Source organism: Kwoniella shandongensis, chromosome 1 (genome assembly GCF_008629635.2).
Source record: "Kwoniella shandongensis chromosome 1, complete sequence".
NCBI lineage: Eukaryota > Fungi > Basidiomycota > Tremellomycetes > Tremellales > Cryptococcaceae > Kwoniella > Kwoniella shandongensis.
The window spans coordinates 1,058,134-1,078,210 of record NC_089287.1 but is presented as its reverse complement, the minus strand read 5'-3'; the positions used below and the strand labels follow the sequence as shown (position 1 = coordinate 1,078,210).

The 20,077-nt window shown below is 50.9% G+C and overlaps 8 protein-coding genes across 8 annotated transcripts; 4 read left to right on the top strand and 4 right to left on the bottom strand.

Moving 5' to 3' along the window:
• Nucleotides 1–192: 192 nt before the first annotated feature.
• CI109_100382 (uncharacterized protein) lies at nucleotides 193–1,098 on the bottom strand (the record flags this gene model as incomplete). Its single annotated transcript, XM_032002956.1, has 5 exons — nucleotides 193–400; nucleotides 483–599; nucleotides 663–733; nucleotides 824–925; nucleotides 1,021–1,098. The coding sequence occupies 5 exons, from the start codon at nucleotides 1,096–1,098 to the stop codon at nucleotides 193–195; spliced, it is 576 nt and encodes a 191-aa protein (XP_031862763.1).
• Nucleotides 1,099–2,451: 1,353 nt separating this feature from the next.
• Nucleotides 2,452–4,674, top strand: CI109_100381 (uncharacterized protein; the record flags this gene model as incomplete). Its single annotated transcript, XM_065966785.1, has 4 exons — nucleotides 2,452–3,632; nucleotides 3,678–3,762; nucleotides 3,811–4,022; nucleotides 4,080–4,674. The coding sequence occupies 4 exons, from the start codon at nucleotides 2,452–2,454 to the stop codon at nucleotides 4,672–4,674; spliced, it is 2,073 nt and encodes a 690-aa protein (XP_065822857.1).
• A 118-nt stretch (nucleotides 4,675–4,792) lies between these two features.
• Nucleotides 4,793–6,969, bottom strand: CI109_100380 (uncharacterized protein; the record flags this gene model as incomplete). Its single annotated transcript, XM_032002958.1, has 6 exons — nucleotides 4,793–5,190; nucleotides 5,255–5,623; nucleotides 5,693–5,895; nucleotides 5,952–6,225; nucleotides 6,303–6,728; nucleotides 6,792–6,969. The coding sequence occupies 6 exons, from the start codon at nucleotides 6,967–6,969 to the stop codon at nucleotides 4,793–4,795; spliced, it is 1,848 nt and encodes a 615-aa protein (XP_031862765.1).
• Nucleotides 6,970–7,662: 693 nt separating this feature from the next.
• CI109_100379 (uncharacterized protein) lies at nucleotides 7,663–11,085 on the bottom strand (the record flags this gene model as incomplete). Its single annotated transcript, XM_065966784.1, has 10 exons — nucleotides 7,663–7,814; nucleotides 7,999–8,057; nucleotides 8,221–8,326; nucleotides 8,377–8,477; nucleotides 8,581–8,852; nucleotides 8,919–9,341; nucleotides 9,539–9,602; nucleotides 9,788–10,065; nucleotides 10,351–10,728; nucleotides 10,798–11,085. The coding sequence occupies 10 exons, from the start codon at nucleotides 11,083–11,085 to the stop codon at nucleotides 7,663–7,665; spliced, it is 2,121 nt and encodes a 706-aa protein (XP_065822856.1).
• Nucleotides 11,086–12,881: 1,796 nt separating this feature from the next.
• On the top strand, nucleotides 12,882–14,591 carry CI109_100378 (uncharacterized protein; the record flags this gene model as incomplete). Its single annotated transcript, XM_065966783.1, has 8 exons — nucleotides 12,882–12,904; nucleotides 12,957–13,012; nucleotides 13,063–13,375; nucleotides 13,591–13,713; nucleotides 13,760–13,780; nucleotides 13,831–14,021; nucleotides 14,128–14,205; nucleotides 14,500–14,591. 8 exons carry the CDS (start codon nucleotides 12,882–12,884, stop codon nucleotides 14,589–14,591), a joined length of 897 nt encoding a protein of 298 aa, XP_065822855.1.
• A 512-nt stretch (nucleotides 14,592–15,103) lies between these two features.
• CI109_100377 (uncharacterized protein) lies at nucleotides 15,104–16,901 on the top strand (the record flags this gene model as incomplete). Its single annotated transcript, XM_065966782.1, has 9 exons — nucleotides 15,104–15,121; nucleotides 15,179–15,197; nucleotides 15,256–15,311; nucleotides 15,362–15,466; nucleotides 15,645–15,871; nucleotides 16,003–16,161; nucleotides 16,210–16,268; nucleotides 16,464–16,723; nucleotides 16,773–16,901. 9 exons carry the CDS (start codon nucleotides 15,104–15,106, stop codon nucleotides 16,899–16,901), a joined length of 1,032 nt encoding a protein of 343 aa, XP_065822854.1.
• A 678-nt stretch (nucleotides 16,902–17,579) lies between these two features.
• On the top strand, nucleotides 17,580–19,037 carry CI109_100376 (uncharacterized protein; the record flags this gene model as incomplete). Its single annotated transcript, XM_032002962.1, has 3 exons — nucleotides 17,580–17,878; nucleotides 17,932–18,285; nucleotides 18,347–19,037. 3 exons carry the CDS (start codon nucleotides 17,580–17,582, stop codon nucleotides 19,035–19,037), a joined length of 1,344 nt encoding a protein of 447 aa, XP_031862769.1.
• Nucleotides 19,038–19,155: 118 nt separating this feature from the next.
• CI109_100375 (uncharacterized protein) lies at nucleotides 19,156–20,069 on the bottom strand (the record flags this gene model as incomplete). The annotated part of the gene is made up of 4 exons (XM_032002963.1): nucleotides 19,156–19,269; nucleotides 19,324–19,529; nucleotides 19,584–19,719; nucleotides 19,782–20,069. 4 exons carry the CDS (start codon nucleotides 20,067–20,069, stop codon nucleotides 19,156–19,158), a joined length of 744 nt encoding a protein of 247 aa, XP_031862770.1.
• Nucleotides 20,070–20,077: the final 8 nt, after the last annotated feature.

Genomic DNA, 20,077 nt, shown 5'->3' with positions numbered 1-20,077 from the left:
GGTTATATAACATACATTAAGGGTGGTTGAAGTGTAGTAAATGTCATTTATAACTCGATATTCTCCTGGAGACACATGGAACTTTCAAAATCCTCTTCTCCCCATGTACGATCTGCCGTCGACCGCTTTGTATAGTCACTTCTCGTCACTCATTGCTAACATAACCGCTCCAAACCCTAGTCACTCGCAGATTTAGGCAAGAACACCAACCGCAACGGCGACCAAGCCCAGAATACCGACAAGACCCGTGGCGCTCTCACGGGTGACTAGACCGGCAGAAGCGGCGCTGGAAGTTGCGGCTCCCGCACTAGAGGTCGCACTACCTGCGGCTGAGCCTGATCTGGATGCAGATCCAGTAGTAGTGGCGGAAGCGCCAGACGAACCGGTGGCGGCACCACCTCTACAAGAACAGAAGCAGAAAAGCCAGTGTCAGTCATGAACAATGACGGGAGAGCTAGTTGATGGGAAGCATATCCACTTACGCGGTGGTGCTAGCGTCGGCAGCGACAGAGGTCAAACAAGCAGAGTTGGAACCAGCTTGGATCACTACCGGACTAGAATAGGCAATAGCACCAGTACCATCGGTTATTCGGATCGTACTGCGGAACGAATGCGTAAGCTCGAGCGTAGCAGAAGATATGGTTTCACTCGAGATCGCTTACATGTTGGTGTTAGCGGCGATGTTGACAGTCCACGTATACGGGGCGGATTGAACAGGTGAAAGTTGTTCAAGCTATAGTATGCGCATGCCCAGCAGACCAGTCATCAGTAAAGTTCCTCACCGCAGTGCGTTATGCTTTTGATCCGAAGCGAAGAGACTTACCGCGGCTGCGGAGACTTGACCACCGGGGAGGAAGGCGATGTAGTAAGGAGCCGTGGTTGCCGTCCATGAAAGAGAGGCGGGTTGACATTCGATCAATGAGGCCTAATTTCATCACGGCGGAAAGAGACGTCAGCATGACATATGTTATGGTTTGACTTGCGATCCTGCCCACTGTCACGAAAAGACCGAAAACTTACAGGAGTGTTGACGGACAATTGAGCCTTGGCGGCGGCAATAAGAGTTGAGAAGATGGCGAGCTTGGTAGGGAAGAGCATTGTGAGAGACTTTTGGCGAAGAAGAAGATCAGAGATATATGTGAGCACGGCGATATGTCTTGTTTACAAAGAGCGGGAGAGAATACCGCTTCAAAACGATGTAAGATGAGGTATATATAGGTGGGAAACAGATCGGATAGCGAGACACAGATGAGAGGAATTTATCAATGTCATCGGACCGATTCCTTGACTTTACTCATGTTCTCATCTCGTAAACCCTGTCCTACCCCGCACGCAGGCAGGCTGCATATCACGAGAACACGTTTGATAAAGCATGATCCAGTGCCTCTGATGTTCTGCTTCTTCTCCCACGAACGTACATGCAATAAGTAGACTCGCGGTATATCGGAGTCAAATACGAGTAAGAGAAGAAGAAGCTCGACATGAAATGGCTGCGCAATTTGACGCGTCGGATGAGACGTGTACCGCTTGCTTTCCACCTACAAAGTTTCATAGAGGCTGTGCTTGGTCTTGAACCCTATGGCAGTAGTGGTGATACAATGTCTCTGCTCCTCCGGTGAACAGAGAGAGAAAGGAAGGGGAGAAAGACGCCGTGGTCTTAGTCAGGCGACAGGGAACAAATTGTGACAGACGATTGATGTGCGATATCTTTCGTGAGTGATCGCAACGGCAAAGTCAAATAAGCGCAGCCCAGCGCATGTACTAAGTTAGCTGTGCTCGTACTTCACATTACTGCCGTGAACTTACGAAAGCCGATGACGAGACCCTGTTACTTCGTAGTGCAGGGTTGAGCTTGGCAAGTAGAGTGGTAGTGAATTCCTTGCCGCGAGATAAGCCCGTACCAAGAACCAACGAGTGACTTGGCAGTACGTGGTCGCTTATCGTTTGGTCACACAGCCTGCCTGTCGATTGATTATTCGGGCCGGACAAACAAATCGTTCCTTTGACATTTTTATTGATCTTCTCAATAGCATTGATAAACGATACAAAAATCAATATAAAGCAGACAACAATCAGTCTCTGCCACATTTTCTGTCCTCACACACAGTCACTCGCTTTGACCTCTGCGCCATGAATGATTGCGATCGAGCGCACGGATCTCCATCAATATCAACTGGAAAAAAGAAGAACAATAAGCATACACTTGGTCTCTCGTGTCCCATTGTCCATCAAGCAAGCCTACTCATCATCAACATCACTCAACACTCTGTCTGATGCATACATACATCTCACTCATGTTCGGTCATGTCACTAACGATACATAACCTCCACAATAGATCATCCATGTATAGCTAATAGAAATTGGTACCAACTCCTGCTTCCCACAGACCACCTAGGGAATGATCTCTACCCCTGATCCGCATTGTTCAGCATCTTCAAGGAATCGTCAACATGGACCTCACACTCCCAACGATAGCAAGTCAATTCTTCGTTCCTCCTCGTAGAGCAACCGCGCCCACCATCACACCCGCGATGCCTTCGACACCTCCTCGACCTCTCATTGTCGATTTTGACGCCTTCCCGGAATCTTCGCCTCCTGACCTTACCAAGCTCAAAACCCGCATCGATGACAGTCCATTCACATCGACCGATTCTCCCTTTCTCACACTTGGGTTGGGGTTCCACACGGACGGCGAGGACCAAGAACGAAGAAGCATGCATAGAAGGACGAGAAGTTCGGTCGATCAGAATAGACCTGTCGTTGATCCTACTATCAAGGGTATCCCACAAGGATGGGAAGATGATCTGACTGTATCGATATCAGCGGACAAATCTTCCCGCCGCCTACCACCACCACCACCGACCAGCATGGCAATGGCTTCGCGAAGCTTCACCACTCCGCATCGACTTGCATCGTTTCGCGAGACGAGAAACAAGCTATCGTCATTCAGTGGGAGAGTGAGAGAAGGGCTTGGGTCAAGAGATGGACCACGAGGAGGTAATGGAACGAGATCACACAAGGGTACTGCTCCGCAAGCACGACCGGTACTCGACAAGGTTCAATCGGATCCCTCACAATCGACGTCAGATACCGGCGAATCTATCCCTATTCTTCCCCCTCCCGCATATACCGAAACGACAGATGGCGGGTCCACCGATTTCACCCAGCTATTCACACCCACCTCGTCGAAAGCGCTCGGTCCAGAATACCCTTCCTCGGTAGTCAGCGGTCAATCGTCTGATTCTCGTGATCGCGCAATGAGCATATCACTCGGACATGCGTCGTCCTTTCAGAAGAAACATGTCTTATCGCCAAAGCTCGTTGAGGGTGACGTTGTGCCTGTGATCGAAGAGCAAAGGCATCCTTTTGCAGCACCTTGGAGTGGTCCGGTTCACAACGTGAAGAACACGAATGATAGGGAACCTCGGACGCGTAGTGCAAGTTTACCTCTGCACCGATTGGAGCCGTCTATCCAGCGCCCAAAGGCGAGTGACGTTGAACAACGTGAAGGATGGGTGAAGAAGCCCGCATATTTTATTGGCATGCCGACAAAGAAGGTTTGGATCGATAGCAAAGGTGAGGAAGCAGGAGGATGTTACAAGGTTGGATGGGAGAGAGAAGTACTGGATCTGTGAGTGTGCCCATACTGGGATCATCGCTGACATTTCAGCGAGAGTCGTCTCCACGAAACCCTCCACGACACCTCAGGCGACCGCCATACATTCGCAGAGTTCGCTGAACCACCAAAAACTGTCTTAGATGTAAGTGCGACAAGGGAAACGTGATGGAGGTGCTGATACAGGTGGAAGATCGGGACGGGAGCAGGATTCTGGCCAATATCCCAAGCTCTCGAATGGCCAGAATGCCATTTTGTCGGTCTCGATATGGTACCATGTCAGATCGACCTGGCTCAGCTTGCAATCTCTGAACGTACTGCGAGATCTACCTCATCCGGTTCCGCGCAGGGCTTGGGCATGTGGGAGAGTATACAAAACAGGATAAAATGGAGGACATCCAACATGTGAGTATCAGAGAGAGGTTTTGCTCTTACTGTAATGCTGATCGCCACACAATGTAGTCTGAACGATCTCCCATTCGATACTGGATCCTTCGACATGGTTCACATCCGATTCGTTGGTCTTGGCATTCCCGAATCAAGATGGGGGGACCTGCTCGACGAAGCGACACGTGTCCTGAAGCGAGGTGGCAAGCTGGAGATTGTTGAGATGTCTTATACCCTTCCATTATCTGCACCGGCATCACTGCGAACGGCCTTCGCGACCCAATTACTTGCAGACATGATTCAGCCCTTGCCGAACCTGCCGATACGATTCAACCTCCCCTCGATTGACTCGCTGGTTTCTCACGATTTGACGAAACCTCGATTCGAGAAAACCTGGAGGTACAATGATGCTCCTGACGCGTTGCGAGATGCCGTTTTGGGATGGGCTCGAAGTGCTCAAGAATACAAAGGCAGTGACCGCAGCTATCACGAGAGAAATTCGGCTGGGAGGAAGGGCGTGGACAGTCTACTATCCAAAGTGCGCAAGGAGCTAACATTGGCGGCGAAGGAGCGTTGGGCGTTCAGCGAGACTTCCCCAGAACAGGAGAAGGCAGTAGCGGAACCTAAAGAGGAAGTGAGCTTGTGGGTGTGGATTGCTAAGAAAAGATGATATCACAGGAAAAGGGAATAGCGATTTGTGATACAGCTTATGACTATATAGATGTACTGTAACATAACATGATTGTACATATGAATATACATGTCACTGTGGCAGGTGGTATATACACTCATTGATCGAATCGTGATGGGATAGGGCGGACGCCGGTCACTGGATTGTAGGGGAATCGAACATTCCTCTGTGAGCTTGGGCCAAAGGATGATTGTGTGCCGAGATAAGAGGGATCGGAACCTGTGAACGTGGAAGACGGGTTCGAGGTAAATGTGGAGCTGTCGTCAGCCGATGAGGGGAAAGAAGCAGTATCACTTTTGGGTTTTCGACAGTAAATCGATCGGTACTGCTCCTCGGGCATGTTTTGTATCGCCGACGCAGCTCTAGGCACTACCTCGTCGAACTGATTGATCAAATCGGGATTCGCTTCGTTACTGTTGTTAAGCAAAGCATCATCCATGAGGGCAGTGGCGATACGCCATGAGAGTATAGGACCAGATTTCGACGACAATGAGTCTATGCGAAGGATATCACAAATCAGTGTGACGTCGACGGGGCGACAAATTGCAGATCAACTCACATCTTCTTGTGACTCTATCGGATAAAGCTCTGACATTGTTCATGAACTCTCTACCCATATCTTGAGGGAAATGTTGCACTCGATCAGAGAAATACTTGCTGATCGACTCATTTTGATGCGATTTGACCTCGGGACCAGTGGAGAGCTCTTCCCATGTAGGGAATTCATTACTACAGACAACCAACACTTGATCGTTCTCTCCGAGACTAGGTCCAACGACTTCACTGATTACCTTGTCGCATCCTAATCCGATCGAAGTTCGAGCTGATTCTGTTCCATCGTTTTCGTATGCCGCGGTGAACATGGTAGGTGTGATTTCACCAGCCCCGCGATCATCAAGCAGACTCTTTCCCGTCGTCTCACTGAGGTCTGTCCCACAGTACAAATTAGCTGGTCAGCGATGAAGGAGGGTGTGTCGTGTCCATTTTCATCACTCACATCGCTTCTTCAACCATTCTTTGCCGTTGTAGTAAGCACTCATAGCTCCGTCCAAACCCTCAAATCCATATCGCCTAGTGAGATTAGTCATCAAATCCACCCCGTCCGCCAATCTGACCGTATCGTCGCCAAGACTCAATGGGACTGGCTTGACAGCATTCACGCCCCAAGTTGGTGGCGCCATCCTTGCGAGGTCGACAAGACTGCGTACACGTCAATCAGCCTCCCGTCATCTCCACAAAGCCTACATGTGACGTACCTGGGGTTGTTCGTCTCACTGTCCGTGGCGAATTGAGGGGCAAGCCCTGCGCTGCTGTCGGTCCCAGCGGTATCAGCGGTGTCAGTGCTCGGTTGCGATGCAGAGCTAGGCTGATTGGCCGTGCCGGGTGGTAAGCTAGTCCCAGCTGTCGACGTGCTCGGGACAGATGCATCAGAAGTAGGCGTTCCATTCGTCGGTCCGGTGTATCCTGATGAGGATTGAGGTGCGCTTTGACCATCTGCCAGATTTCTAACCTCCATATCATAGATACCAGCTACAATTCATCGAGAGGTCCAAGTTAGCCAACCGTCGTTCAGTCCTTTACGCGTACAGATCATTCGACAAACTCACCACCACCCGAACGTAGTCGGAACATCTGTGCCCTCTCTCCTTCTGGCTGGACAGTCACACTGATATCGTCCTTGATGGTCAATGCCTCCGCGGCCCTCGTAAGATCAATATCCCAAGCTTTAGACCCATCCGGTCTACTCGTAAATTGTACGGATCCTCTAAAGATGTCTTCCGCGGTTCCCGGCGGTCTAGAATAAGAGGAAGGAGGTCCTCCCATCCCATTTTGAGGAGGAATAGATGATCCTGATCCGTACGATGAGGGCACACCAGAAGAGGATGATCCAGTACCTGAACTACTTGATGTACTGGGCCTCCAGGAACCGTTTGACGAGGTTGGTAAGCCGGTACTTGGGTAACGAGCGTCGGTCAGAATTGACGGTATCGGTCCCAATCTCGACGAGTCGGCAGAGGAAGAACCCTCGCTAGCTGCAAAAGTGACCAGCATTAATGACTGGATTCTCCCAGACAGAGACGAGCTGCCATACTTACGAGAGATATATGAGCCGACGTTGTTCAGAGTGTTTCCGATGCCTCTTCTCGCGGCGTTTCCGAGCCCTTTGAGCCCAGAAATACCCCTCTGAAGGGGGTTCGATGAAGTCGAAGAAGGTCTGGAACCTGGTGGTGGATTTCTCAACCACTGAGCTGTTTGACCAGGTATCGTTGACATGGTCAATTTGTCTCAACTCGAGTTAAGTGAGTCGTGTGAAGAAGTGTTCTTTGTTGGCAACGTGTGGTATGGACGGATAGCGGGCGGTTGTGTTGTTCGGGTGTATGATGGATCGTAGTGATGGTGAGATGGTGGCGAATACGAGGGAAGGTCAGTGGAGTCAGTAAAAGATGTATCGTTGGTGGATAAACAATCAAAACAATGCTTAGAAACAGGGGTGGCGACGACGACAGGCCACTTTTGGAGGGCTGTTGGAAAATCAAAGGAAGCGACAAGGGCGCTTGTTAAAGGAGCATCTCTCGAAACCTGTCAGAGATGATGTCTGAGTCGATATGTCTAAGGAATGCAGGGATGGCCACTGAAGCATAGGTCCTATGCTGGTTTGGTCTGGCATGACCGACATCATGTTGAGGATGAGTAAACGACACAAGACGAGCAGGCTCGGAAAGGACTTGACCCATCCTCGCTGTGGCGATTGACCCCCACTGGTCGTCACGGCGCCGGACTTCGTCAGTGTTCCCTTGGACTCGTCAGCTTCTCGTTCAGACTGCAGCGTGATACGAAAAGTTTTCCATGCATGATCCAACTCTTGATTGTATATAGCGTACATATCCACATCTCGGACTCTGAAAGGCAAACGCATGAGTGATACACAGATGAGATTAAGTGAGAATGACAAATCGAACAACACGACTACTGCTGACCTCCGTGCTCGAGCTTGAGCTGCGCGATAGTTTGCTCGAGTGATGGCGGGTCGTTGTGGAAGTCGATCTTGGGCTGACCACCGTGACCGGATGCGGCAGCTTCGGCGTCTCGGGCCTCTCGCTCCGCTCGTCGTCGACGAGCTGATGGGAAATCCGGTGCAGCAAGATTGAAGAAAACCCAGGGCTATTCGTCAGCTTTGTCATCACCAATATGACATACCGGAACACAAGCAGCAACCGCTCGACGCATTCCAGTCGAAAGACATTGAAGGCCAATCTGGTAGGCAGCTACAAAGTTAGCGGGGTTCGCTGTGGCTCAACTTACCATTCATCCACCCAAAGCCTTCTCTGGGCACGTATTGGAAGTCCGTTCCTTGATTACCGCTACAAATAGTCAGCAACGAAAATGGTTGGATAACTCACTATTCCGCATCTACCATGTGACTCAATTCCACCACATCAAACTTCTCCGGAACAACTCCGTTGAAGTCGACGAACGAAAGGGTCATCCTGAATGTCAGCCGTGGTTACTTTGGGTACTACTCACATGTAGATCCATCTGTAGGCCAGACGAGCTGCATCATCAACGAATCCATATCGCTCGAGACCAACCCAAGCCATAATTTGATGAGGCGGCCAGCCGTAGGGGTAGTCTTAAGCACTGTCAGCGATATCTTCAACACAACTGACATATGTGACTCACCCCATTGACGGTTAGGTCGGTCGATCGAGATGATACCACGCGATTCTTCTGTTCCTGAGACCAAGCCACCGGCGACCTCGAATTTGGGCAAAGCTTGTCGGCTGAATGTCAGCGACTTCCTTCTGAACAAAAACTTACACCATCTTCAACGCCTGATGCTCAGAGGCACAGCCAGCCCAGAGCGGCCACAAGGAGGTGACAGACTCGTAACGGGTCTGCTTTTGTGCCTTGCAGTCGTAGTCGAAATACATGCCGTGACCATCGTTCCAGAGAAGCTCGTCCATAATCTCCTTACGTTTAGCCGCACGTTCAAACCAATGCTTGCTGGTCATAGGGGCGTTGGTCGAGAGCTTTCGTGGCGCTCCTGCTTCGAATGCCTCTGGAGTGATAGGCCAAGGAGACAGTTCGAACTCCTCGTCCATCTCCAATTCGTCGTCGAAGGCAACTTGGATGGCCGAAGCGATGTCGAATTCGTACTACCCTGTCAGCCACAAGTCGCACACCATGAAACTCACCTTGTAAAGCAGCGAGTTCAGATCGACAGTACCTAAATCGGCACACTTCCTGTCCAATCTATAGGAAGTGTCGTGTCCCGATTCACGGACTCCTCGATCATGCATAAAGTACTCGTCCAGCTCGGGCTCAAGAATAGACCTGTCGTTGTAACCATCGATATACTCGTTCACAGAAATACCCATCCGTTGAGCGTAAGGTTGCAGGATGTGAGTGAAGTGGCTGGCTTCCGTTTCAGGAGGAATACCCAATCCGATGGGGCGGTACCGAGACAGACCAGATACGGGATCCAATGAGGGTTGAACCATCCAGTAGAGATGGTATTCTTTGATGGCAGCCCGAATGGTTCGCTTCAACCAGGTCTTGTTCTCTTCGGCTTTACTTCGATCCAACTGGTTGTAGATTTGCAGGGCGAAATCGGTCAAGAAGGGTGGTTGTGATCGAGCGAGGTACTATCGTAAGCGCGATTGTTGTGTTGAAGAAACTCACATATGATCTGTTTCCGTTCAACACCTTGTTGTAATGTGTGATTTCGAAGATACAGTGCTCCACAATACCCTTGGCGAGATCAATCTTGCCGTCCACAAGCAGACCCAAAGCCATGAAGTACTAGCAGGGGTCAGCGAAGCTCACAGATTGCTCGACTTACACTGTCCCATCCGTATTTCTCATTGAATCGCGCTCCAGGGACGACGAAAGGAATCGCTTTCAAGCTTGGTTTGCCGCTAGCATCAACCTCTCGCTCCATGGCAAGCGCGAGGATACCCGGCTTATCGTTGATCGACTTCACAAATGCTGGATCATCGCACTTCTTTGGAAGAATCTCCACGTCAAGTCGAAGATTGGGTTTCTCACGAGCGCTAGACGTCAGCGAGATTCTCACATTTTCGCCACTCACATTTGGCGATAGTGCTCGGCCATCTCGTCTTGTCCGTAAGGAACGTAAATACGGGATCGCGCGTATTGACTTCTGTTCTTTGGATCGGCACAAGCCACTTCGAGTCCCTCGGCATCAATCGCTCGGGTCAACGCATTCCAGAACGAATTCTTAATCATTCGTGAGAGTCTGTCTACTGGATTCTCGGCGAGTCGCGCTTCATCGAGAACGATTCGCTTTCGTCCAAAGTCTCTAGCGAGAGCCAGCTCTTGGAGCAGGTTGGAAAGCATGTACGTCCCCTGGCTGTCAGCAATGAAACGGTAAGGCTACTCACCCTAATGTCAAACGCCTTGTGTGCGTTGGAACTCGCCGTTCCCAAAGAAAGCAGTTTGGGGCCAGAGTCGTAGATGGAGATTTGGAAGCTAACGTCAGCTTGCTTCGACCGTATTGGCACTCACTTCTTATCCGTATCTTCCTGCTCAAGAACAAGTCGCATCGTCTCTTCTACGTCGATCAAGTACCGTCTCGGTGCGGAAGGAGTGGTTTCATCTGCCAATCAGCACACGCCAGACGACTCAACTCACCATGAGAAAGGCGTCGGTTCCTTGAAATGGCCTCGCCGCCCATCTCCATAGGGCGTCGTTTGGCCGTACCAGCGACACCAGCCTGTCGTAAGCAAACATCACTGAAGTGAAACTCACGTTGCTGAACGTTCGGGCCCTCGTCCACACCTCGGCTCCTCCATAATATTCGTGCGCCTCGGCGTGAACATCTGGGAGTTTGGTCTCAACATGGCCAATCTTTCCGCGACGAACAGTGTTACCTCCCAATGGCGGACTAGAAGCGCCGTTGGTGGCTGAAGGGAGGGGGTGGGGCAGCACCAGCGGCAGCCAAGGGGTCGGGAATTTGGTCGGTGGGGGTTGTGGACGCGGAAGCGGTGGTGGAGGAAGGGACATCGTGATCTATGAAAAGAAGATTCTTGGGAAGGGGCAACTACATTGATCAGCTGCGGCTCCGTCGAAACTACTCACCGTTGCCTTCTGTGTAGCTTGAGCCGCCATGGTCGGAAGGGTGAGAGATCGGCGAGAGATGTGTGGTCGTAAGGTTGTGTCGATGTTGTTGTCGACCGTCACGGGCACGATTCGTGGCGAGTTGAACCAAGGTAACGGTGGAGCCCACTCAGCACGAAGCTCGTCAGGCGAGCGGGGGTGAAGGGATGCTTCAAGAGGATGGGGACCAAGGGGTTGGACAGGCAAGAGTATCTGTGTAGGTCGGGGGCGAAAGTGGTGAGGAATGGGATCGTTAGCTCTGACTGACATTTCTGCGGATGGGTGAATGATGAACGAGAACGAGTCAAGTATTATAAGGGTTGAACGTGATGAAGTAGATGGAAGTTGAAATGACTTGGCCACTCTAGGAGCGCTTTGTACCCAAAGAGCAGCAGAGATGAAACAAGAGTGGGAGAAGACTAGCTTCGTAGAACGATAAAAGCAGGGAGAGACTTCGATGCACAGGAGAGACCATGAAAGGATGGGGTGCAGTTGATGATCGCGTGACCGCTGATCGTAATGGCTATGGGGATTTGTCTTGTCTCCCGACCACCCCCTCCTTTCTCCCAACTGTCACCATGCAAGTTGTGGGGAGCGAGATGTTGTCACATAGGACGTGAAATGGAAAGATCGCCAAGAGGAAGCTGTGTCTTCGAAGAGGTCCACCGCTCCTCTAAGAGAGGGAAAGGAAATCGTCCAGAAGTGAAGGGATATCGAGAGGAGGACGCGACGCAAGGCGCACACACAGGTCGAGTGCAGGGTGTAATCAATCAGGTGAGAACTCACCTTCTTGCCGCAACTGATATTAGTGATGAATGCACTCAACTAGGTGCTTCGCCTGATATTGAGCTGTGTATGAGTGCCAAGGACGAAGGCTTCATGTCAGTTCGTGAAACATAGGATGACAGACAAAGGCAGAGAAGGAGAAAGAGTCTTCATGATGAACGTGATATTGATGGAAGAATGAATGGTGGACTCACAATAGATGCAAGTGTCACAACAATCGGTTGTCTAGTTATCAACAGAGCAGACGGTTGATGATAGATGCAGGTGAAGTGACTTTGTGATGAGTGTTGATGTGACTGGATGGCAAGTTGATGTGATGAAGTTGGAGTGTTGTGTGATGAGTGGTGATGAGTGGTGATGAGCGGTGGTGGTGAATATGCGGGGTTGAAATGTGGAGTGAAGGATTGATAGATTGATTGATAGATTGATTGAATCCAGTTAGCCTGAAATAATAACGAGGTGGCACTCGGTTATATTTATTATTATGTATGCTATTGCACCCAAAGGATCCTGTATGTTCTGATCTCTCTTTGTTATGTAGCGATCTCGTCCAAGGTCGTCGGTCTTTGCGTGGAGACAAAGTCAAGATGTCATAGGATGTAGAGTGTACTGCAACGTACAAACAACAAGGGATATATATACGGTTGGAGCTTGTGTCGTAGAACCCAAAAAGATTTTGCTGTATAGTCAGTATGGATGGGATGGGCATACAGTATACGCGTAGGTAGGTACCCTACGTAGGGTTTGATGATGCAATATAAAGAAAAATGCCCTACCGAGCTACTTTTAATTCGGTTCAACAGGTTTATCCTCCAGTGTCATCCGAATGCCATCTTACATTGAGCATGTGCTATGGTCGGCTCAGCCTCAAGCAAACCAAGGAGAATGCAAAGATATGGTCATGCATATCATGTTACTTTGCACTGAGCGCGAATCGAAAGGCACAACCCGCTCTTGACCACTAACCGCTATCTTCCCACTCATCGTAGGTGCCGAGAGAGGCAGCCATCGAGACTACGATCTACACGTCGTCCTTGACAGCCGTATCTCAAGAAGGAAATGCATAACGTGAAATCATGCAAAAGGGTAGCAAGGTTGATTTTCCATAAATCTGATAACGCAACCCTGCCATGTCCTGAGTACGTCATCACTTTCGGGAGAACGTGATTCACTATTGACCTTGTCCATTGCTCTCTTTGGTAACGCTGTGAGACTTTGCGTGCTCCCTTATCTGTTCTGATTTCTTTATCTTCCTATCCCAAGCTAAGGAACTGCCAATCATGCCCCTCCAGAACCCCCTGTGGTGAGGTCATGCAATGCCGTGTCTTACGTCAAGCAACTGACATCAGTCATAGGGAAATAATTGAACCACACTTGGTCTCGGCGGGCCTCTACACAGTACAGGATCCTAGTGAGAGAGACTCACAGTGTAGAACAGACGGATAGCTGATCATGCCATAGCGTACGGCAGATGGTTACTTCCTCCTCACCCTCCACACCTCAGCTTGATCAACGACCCGGGGGTGTCACACAACTATCGACGAGTATTCCTTCCCCCCTATGGCTCGTTCAAGTCAAAGCAAGAGGCATATGACAGTACCCAAATCATCCATGCAGAAGATGTCAAACTTGTCAAGGAGGAGCTGGAAACAGGCGTCAAACACGGAGGCCGATGGGTTTGTTACAGTACATGGGAGATGAAAGACGAGCCAAAGGGAGGTTGGGACGGCGGTGGCAAAGGCAGAGGTCGTGATCTGGTGCTCATACATGGTGAGTGGACATGTGTAACTACGCTGACATGTCAGGATTGAGTGACTATGGACTTCGATATGCCCCCCATATCCCCTACTTTGTAAAATGCGGGTTCAGAGTGATCGTTCCCGACCTTCCATCTGTGAGTCGACGCAGAGTTGAACATCGCTGACAAAGGTAGTACGGACGTTCTACGGGGTGAGTCGAAAGTTCGACGGGCTTTCCTGACTCCTACAGGATGAACTCGTATATTCCTTCCCTCCTGCTTCTTCCTGCTGCTCTCCATGTGGTTCTCACCGATGTTGTGCAAAACGATCTTGCTCGAGGACGTGAGCAACGCAAAGTGTTCCTGAGTGGAGCGTGAGTTAGCTTCTGAATGACCAGAATGATGCTGACCTAGTGGCAGATCTATGGGGGGCTGGACTGTGTAGGTGCCAAGCTCCTCACACGATGCCGACAGGACTAACATGATATCAGCTTGTACTATATACTGAAATACCCTCCAACATCTTCACCGGAAGTGGTCGTTTCACAAGCAGCTGATCCCGATGCCACGCCGCCTGAAGAGGGGGCGGGTAAAGGGTATGGAGATGCGGAACGTTCCCGGAAGGGGGAGAAGACTCGTATACACGTTGCCGGTGCTTTCGTGCTCTGTCCTATGGTGGAAGGTACGTGAAAGACATATAGATTGCGCGCTGACCTCAACAGCGTCAAAGAGTTCTCGCCCCAATATCGTGCTCGAATACATCGGCAGAGCGATAGTATACGTCGCAGGGAGTCTCCCGTTGGCCAAGGCTGTTCGTGGCAATGTGTCGGACGATCCCAAAGTGGAGGAAGATTTCTTCTCTGATCGTGAGTATGAAGGCTCAGGAAGCTAGCTGATATCCAGCTCTTTGCTATCACGCCTGGCTTCGTGTTGGCACGGGTCTAGCTCTCTTAGAGGGCATGGTGGAACTCGAACGCCGGGCTGAAGAAATCGACGTGCCCATTCGCCTCGTGCATGGTAACGCAGATCGCGCCACGTCGCATCTCGGTACACTCCGGTTGTTTGATCGTCTCCCTAATCCTGACAAGGAGATTGAAATTTACGACGGTTATGAACATGGTGAGTTTCGTACATGCTGCCCGTTACTAACCCTGTTTCAGTCATGCTCAAGGTCGGATCTGATGAAGCGGATGATGAGAAGAGGCAGAGGGTGCTGGCGGACTGGAAGTCGTGGCTATTACAACGTTGTTAAACAGATTCAGGTATGAGGTACTATAGAATATGCCACATTCCACCATAACTCCGAAATGCCGTTGCGACGCGCCCACGCATTGACCACACCGCGCGTCAACAGCGAGGACCCAGGAGCAGGTATGCAGCAGCAGCAGCAGCATGCACCAAAGACAAATCGCTAACAATCAATACAATACACATTCACTATCATTCTCTCTCTCTTTGCATACCCCACACTCCTTGCCTACCATCTCCCCCCTTCGACCACCCTCGACCCCGAACCTTCTTCCATTCTTACTCGACGTAGGTCTGTCAACATCCGTCAGTTTTCAATTCTTTCAACGTAGGTGGGACCCTGCCATTCCTCGAGGAGAGGATCCGTGCTGAATTTCGTTATATCCTTTTGAATCTCTCATGACCCCATATCGACATTTCCTTCCCACTTCGTAATCAATACTTGTTCCTTGTCCTCTTCATCCCAACAGTACACCCACTTCCATTCAATAACTAACATCTTCGAATAACAGCAACATGCGTGAGGTCATCAGTGTGAGTAAACCTATCACTCCCCTTGCGTTCAACCTGCTGATTGTCCTTTGCCGCTAGGTCCACGTTGGTCAAGCCGGTATGTCGGACACGCTGAGGGATATGACAATGAGAAGGAGCCTGACTGTCATTCACAGGTGTCCAGATCGGTAACGCTTGTTGGGAGCTTTACACCATCGAGCACGGTCTTAGTGTGAGTGCAAGATGCGCCACCTGTTGTGACCACGCTGAACCGTCTCCCAGCCCGATGGTCGGCTCATGGAGGGGTCCCCTTCTGCCGGCGACGACGGTTTCTCCACCTTCTTCTCCGAGACCGGCTCTGGCAAGCACGTTCCTAGGTCTCTCTACGTGAGTTTCCGACCTTGTGGACAAAGCTAATCTTCCAGGTCGACCTCGAGCCCAACGTGATTGACGAGGTCCGAACCGGTACCTACCGAAGTCTTTTCCACCCGGAGACCATGATCACCGGCAAGGAGGATGCCGCCAACAACTGTGAGTGGAAAAAGGGTGCGAGCTTTGCTTACAGTCAGACGCTCGTGGCCACTACACCATCGGCAAGGAGCTGGTCGACACCGTTCTCGAGCAGGTTCGACGACTCGCCGACAACTGTTCCGGTCTCCAAGGTTTCTTCGTCTTCCACTCCTTCGGTGGTGGTACAGGTTCCGGTTTCGGTGCTCTCCTCATGGAGAGGCTTTCTACCGACTACGGCAAGAAGTCCAAGCTTGAGTTCTCCGTCTACCCTGCGCCCAAGATGTCTACCTCGGTCGTAGAGCCTTACAACTCGGTTCTCACTACCCACACTACTCTTGAGCACTCGGACTGTTCTTTCATGGTAGACAACGAAGCGTGAGTGCATGATGGCCAGTTCATTGCTGACTTTGTAGCATCTACGACATCTGTCGACGAAACTTGGGCATCACTTCGCCTTCTTTCACCAACCTCAACCGATTGATCGCTCAGGTTGTATCTTCCATCACTGCCTCGCTCCGATTCGACGGTTCGCTCAACGTCGACTTGAACGAGTTCCAGACCAACTTGGTTCCGTGAGTTCTCAATTTCAGAAAGATTGGCACTTCACTGACATCACGCAGTTTCCCTCGTATCCACTTCCCTCTTGCCACCTATGCTCCTGTGATCTCAGCGGAGAAGGGTGAGTTCAATTCGCATTTGTCAGCGCTGACAGGTAGCGTTCCACGAGTCCAACTCGGTCTCAGAAATGACCATCTCTTGTTTCGAATCCAACAACCAAATGGTCAAGTGCGACCCCCGACAGGGCAAATACATGTAAGTCTAGCCACACAAGGACACCGCTGACAGAACAGGGCTTGTTGTTTGCTTTACCGAGGAGATGTCGTCCCCAAGGACGTCAACGCCGCCGTTGCCAACGTCCGAACCAAGAGGACCATCCAGTTCGTCGACTGGTGTCCTACCGGTTTCAAGCTCGGTATCTGTAACGAGCCTCCCGCTCTTGTTCCCGGCGGTGACCTTGCCAAGGTCTCCCGATCCCTTTGTATGCTTTCCAACACCACCAGTATCGCCACTGCCTGGGCTCGTCTTGACAACAAGTTCGACTTGCTTTACTCCAAGCGAGCGTTCGTCCACTGGGTGAGTGTGATCGTTAGTGAAATAATCTCAGCGCTGACTGTCCGCGTAGTACGTTGGTGAGGGTATGGAGGAGGGAGAGTTCTCCGAGGCCCGAGAAGATCTGGCTGCTTTGGAGAAGGACTACGAGGAGGTCGGAATCGACTCTGTCGATGCCGAGGAGGAGGATGGCGAGTACTAGATGTGGAGTTGTTTAAGAGGTTCCCCCCATTGAATGTACCATTCATTGCTAGTTACTCGTTTCCCTTGTTTCTCTAATTCCCACTTCCCTTGTTTTATGAAAGTCCTTACGATCGGTCGGCATGAGGAGGGTTTGATTGGTCTGGTTGATGGTGATTGACTGTTGACAGAGGGGGATATTGCTCTCTACACACTTCTTCTGGTTATACTTGTTATGATGGGAAGGGAAGGTGATAAATCAAAGTTGCTGCTTTCGGCAATTAAGGCGGTCAGGTTCCGCTGACACAGTCGTCAATCTGGGTTGATGATGATCAATATGTCAATTGATCGTCATCTCGCTATATCCATCCCATCTTTATCTCATAATCATCCAGACATTAGCCCACCACACATTCTGGAATTGAGAGGTAGATATCAAGAGATCGTCCCGTGCACAGACTCTTGTCAATCGTTACCGAAACATCAGCCATCGATACCCTAAACCTCCGCGCCATCCCCGCCTGACTCCCTGTTCGTCACTCACTATTCCCCGCACACTAGCCTCACCTATATCGTTAATCGACGAATACACATCGAGGTCGAGAGTGATCGCATACAAAGGTTACTCGGTCGAGCTGTACGACAATACATCGCTTGTGGTTGGTGATCGATCAGCCACCAGCGATCTTCTCACCGAATCATGCCGTTTCCACCACCCTTGCCTGCTCCAGGACAACAACCTCAGCAGCCCTTATCCATCCCTTCATCTTCGGGGATCAATCACCACCCTTACCCTCACATACCCACGGGTAACAGCTTCCCTCGACAGAGCAGCTTCAATGGTCCTGGAGGAGCACAGTATGGTGGACCTTCTCGATGGGACTCGGAGCAGGCTCCGTTTCAAGGTGCAAGTGGGAGCGGGGGTAGTAACGGTAGCGGTGGGATGGTCAGTGGTCTGAGCGCGTTGATGAGATCAAGGGGCGGAGCCGGAGATGCTGAGTGAGTCGAGATCGCATACGGCCCTGTATGGCCCATTGCTGACGAAATAACAGTATGAACTCGTCTCCACCGGGTGGCGCACATTCCTCTCTATCCTCGAATCCGCATTCTGGCTTTCATCCTTCCTCGTATGGACCGAATCTCTCCTTCTCCGCGCTAGCGATGGGAGCAGGGGGTCCAAGTGCAGCAGGAACGTCGTATATGGGCGGCAACAACATGGGCATGAGCATCTCGCCACCGCATTGGGGATCCCTTGGATCCGGAAGCTTCGTAGGAAGTGTTGGAGCCTTTGGAACGAGTCTGAATCGAGAGCGTGAAGGGAGAGAAAGAGAGTTAGAGGCGAGATATGTCCGCGATTTCAGCTGCTGCGGTAGAAGATTGAATGGCTTGCATGAGTTGCTGGAGCAGTGAGTTTCTGGATGTGTCGGGGGATGTCTTGGATCATGCTGAGTAAGAGTGTCTGTCTAGTTACGAGGAAGAGCATGCCAATCTTGCACCGGATGTCCGAATGGCAGCCATCACCGCTGCTCAGTCTTCCATGAACGGCGGTGCACCTCCACGACCGATGGGTAACCCTTTTTCACAAATGCCACCTACGCCTACCTCACTCGTCCAACAGCAACACCAACACAGCGATGTCCCTACACCTCCAGGAATGATGGATATTGAGATGGACGAGCCAAGTCAAACCACCAATCCAGCCGCCCTCGCTCAGATGCAGCAACAGTATTATGCTGCCCGACCGCCAGGGATGGGCGGTGCACCACCTCCTGCCAATCCGTGGGCGGCAGCATACCGGCCGCAGATGGGTGTCCCACAACCGTTACAATGTGTACCACCTAGTCTGCTATCATACGCTCCACCGACGCCCGGCTCTTCCAACTCGCCCGTTCCTCTCACTGCCGAACAGCTCCAAGCGAAAGCATTGAGAAAAGCACAGAAGAAAGCAGAGCGCGCTGCGAGAGAAGAGGCTTCAGCGGATGATGCGGACGGGGAGAAGAGATTCCCATGTCCTATCGAGGGATGTGGCAAGGTGTACAAGCAGGCCAATGGTTTGAAATATCATCTCACACGCTCCATCAACTCTGGACACGGCAATGTAGCCGCACTGGGTGGTCTTGCAGCGTTATTAGGAGAGAAAGGAGGGGATTTCGAGTGATCAGACACACATATATCTAGTATCGGATGTTTCTATTTGTACAGGGGGTATACCGGAATCCATGTCGTCAATATTGTATGTATGTAGTACATGTAGTGCAGTTCGTGAAAGAGTCCAATCAATCCTGATCCATGGCAGCTGCCTCCTCGGCATCCGAGTCAACATCTAACTCTTTGCCGGCAACGTATCCAACATCCTTGGTCCATCGAGAGCCAAGAACTATTCGGAACTCCTGTAATAAAAAGTCAGATCACAGCTACTATAACATATACGATGCCCAACTCACGGCCATTTGAACACCGAGGAGCTTGAGGATTCGACACTTCTCACTGCTGAGCTTTTCGCCTTGTCGACAGAGGAGATGGGGGTTGTTGAGAGAGGGGACACCTCGGATCAAGCTGGTGCTGAGACCAAGGGCTCGGAGTTGAGGCTCCATAGAATGAGGGAAGGGGTCACCGAGAACAGTTTCAGAGTAGGGTGTGAGGATAGGGCCTGAGTAGGAGCACGATTAGTAGGGTATGGTCACAACTTGGTGGAAAAACTAACCTTCTGGCAATGTGATCTCTTGGGTCGCTCTTGCTCCCATTCTAGCGTACTCCTTTTTGGACCATGACTCGAACCACTCGACGGTCTCGTCAACGGGGTGGGAAGTGAAGAAGAGACCGAGCTGACCTCGTAATCGCTACAGCCGGTAGTCAGTATAAAGCCAGGCTTGAGACCTTGTCATAGTGTATATCTACTGACCTTGGCAACGTTGGCGAGGCCCTCCTGGTACTCTGTCTCTGGTGTCAAACCAAGAGCTTTGGCCATGACCTTTCCCTTTCCAAAGAAGAATCTCCCTGTACCTCTCCATTGTGCTCGAATCTCCTTCAAACCCTCATTTCTCATGTCACCCACGCTGAAGATCCAACAGTGATCATATTTGTCAACGGTAGCTCGAATCTCGTTGACGAGAGCTTGCTTGGATGCCTTTGTCGATCTGACGGGAGTCTTGGACAAGGTTGTGAGCTTGGAACGTCTTGATTTAGGCATTGTGAGTG